Below are 1,269 nucleotides of genomic sequence, written 5' to 3'. Positions count from 1 at the left end.
TTTTCGCGATTGCTTGATACGAGAATTTATCTCCTGGTTCTCGCGATTCGATTTCTGCAATCGCTTCTTGAATCGGGTCCATATTGGTTGAGTTTTGACGCGTTGAAGTTTTGTTGTTGTGGTGGTGGGGGTGCTCAACTGGCGATGGTGCTCATCTGGTGCACGGGCACTGTAGTCCGGGAAATGCCATCGCGTCGACGCGCCTGTGACGTGAACATTCACTTTACCCCCCTCTCGATTCCGATCCTGAACAATGATTCATCAGAGGAGGCACATGCACTCGTTGAATTTCTCGCATCTCGTCATTGATCTATGAACTTCTGTTCGCCCGTACTGCATTTCTCTTCCGCTCATGCCTTCCGAGTTCACTCAGTCTACCCAGAGTGCTAGTACTGTCGATGCTACCCATGGGTAAAATCAGTACCACATCACCCGGTAAATGGACAAAGCCTTTTGATCTGTCAAGCGCAGAAAACATGTCGTAAACACCAACTCCTTTGTTTCAGATTTCGTACTCCGTCTTACCAAGCCTTCCTTTCGCACCCTTCCCATTTTTCAGTCTAGCCACTGTCGATCGTCTTCCTCCTGCACGGATGAATCTTGAAGTCGATGCCTATTCAGACATCTTCTATAATCTCAAATATTGCAAGAAGTGTTTTCCGGTTCTCGCTTGATACTGACATGGCCGCCAGGAGCTTTACGCTGGGTCGGCGCAGGCTCAAGTTGCACCAGAGACGGCTCAATCTCATGATACTCTTCAAAATGTTGTCCATTTGAATTTCCCCATCTGGTGAGTCCAGGATTGACAACGAACGCGACAACGCCTCTGCCGATGTCTTCACCGTTACGATTGGGAATCGAGGACATGCAGGTAGCTTCGAATCTTTCTCCAACCTCGGGCCAAGTGACTTGGATGCGGGAACGCTGCATTGCCATGTTCAAAGCCAGCGTGAACGCTTGATCAACAATGTCCGAGATATGCGAAAGATCGGTTTCCGGGTTGACCACGGTAAGATGCTGATAAAATTGGCGATGGATTCCCGCATCTCAAGCACCGAATGCTGTAGGTGGCGAGAGGTTCCGTGCAATCGCCGATACTCTTCATGTACGGAGGTGCCTCACAAAAGTTTTGTCCCACGCTAATCTCGGCGCTTCGGCATAACTCTTCTTGGCGCAACTCCCACCTTTGAGCTGAGTAGCTGTACGATTTGTCTGTATCTATCGTTACAATGTCTCCTAATACTGATCCTTACACCCGCACCTTAATTG

At 49.0% G+C, this 1,269-nt stretch overlaps 1 protein-coding gene across 1 annotated transcript; it reads right to left on the bottom strand.

Annotated features, from left to right (window-relative positions):
• Nucleotides 1-636: 636 nt before the first annotated feature.
• Nucleotides 637-936, bottom strand: SETTUDRAFT_18715 (uncharacterized protein; the record flags this gene model as incomplete). Its single annotated transcript, XM_008021934.1, has 1 exon — nucleotides 637-936. The coding sequence occupies one exon, from the start codon at nucleotides 934-936 to the stop codon at nucleotides 637-639; it is 300 nt and encodes a 99-aa protein (XP_008020125.1).
• Nucleotides 937-1,269: the final 333 nt, after the last annotated feature.

The sequence above is a fragment of the Exserohilum turcica genome (genome assembly GCF_000359705.1).
Source record: "Exserohilum turcica Et28A unplaced genomic scaffold SETTUscaffold_1, whole genome shotgun sequence".
NCBI classification, from domain to species: Eukaryota; Fungi; Ascomycota; class Dothideomycetes; order Pleosporales; family Pleosporaceae; genus Exserohilum; species Exserohilum turcicum.
Note: the sequence above shows the minus strand (reverse complement) of the source record. Positions and strands in the feature narration are given on the sequence as shown.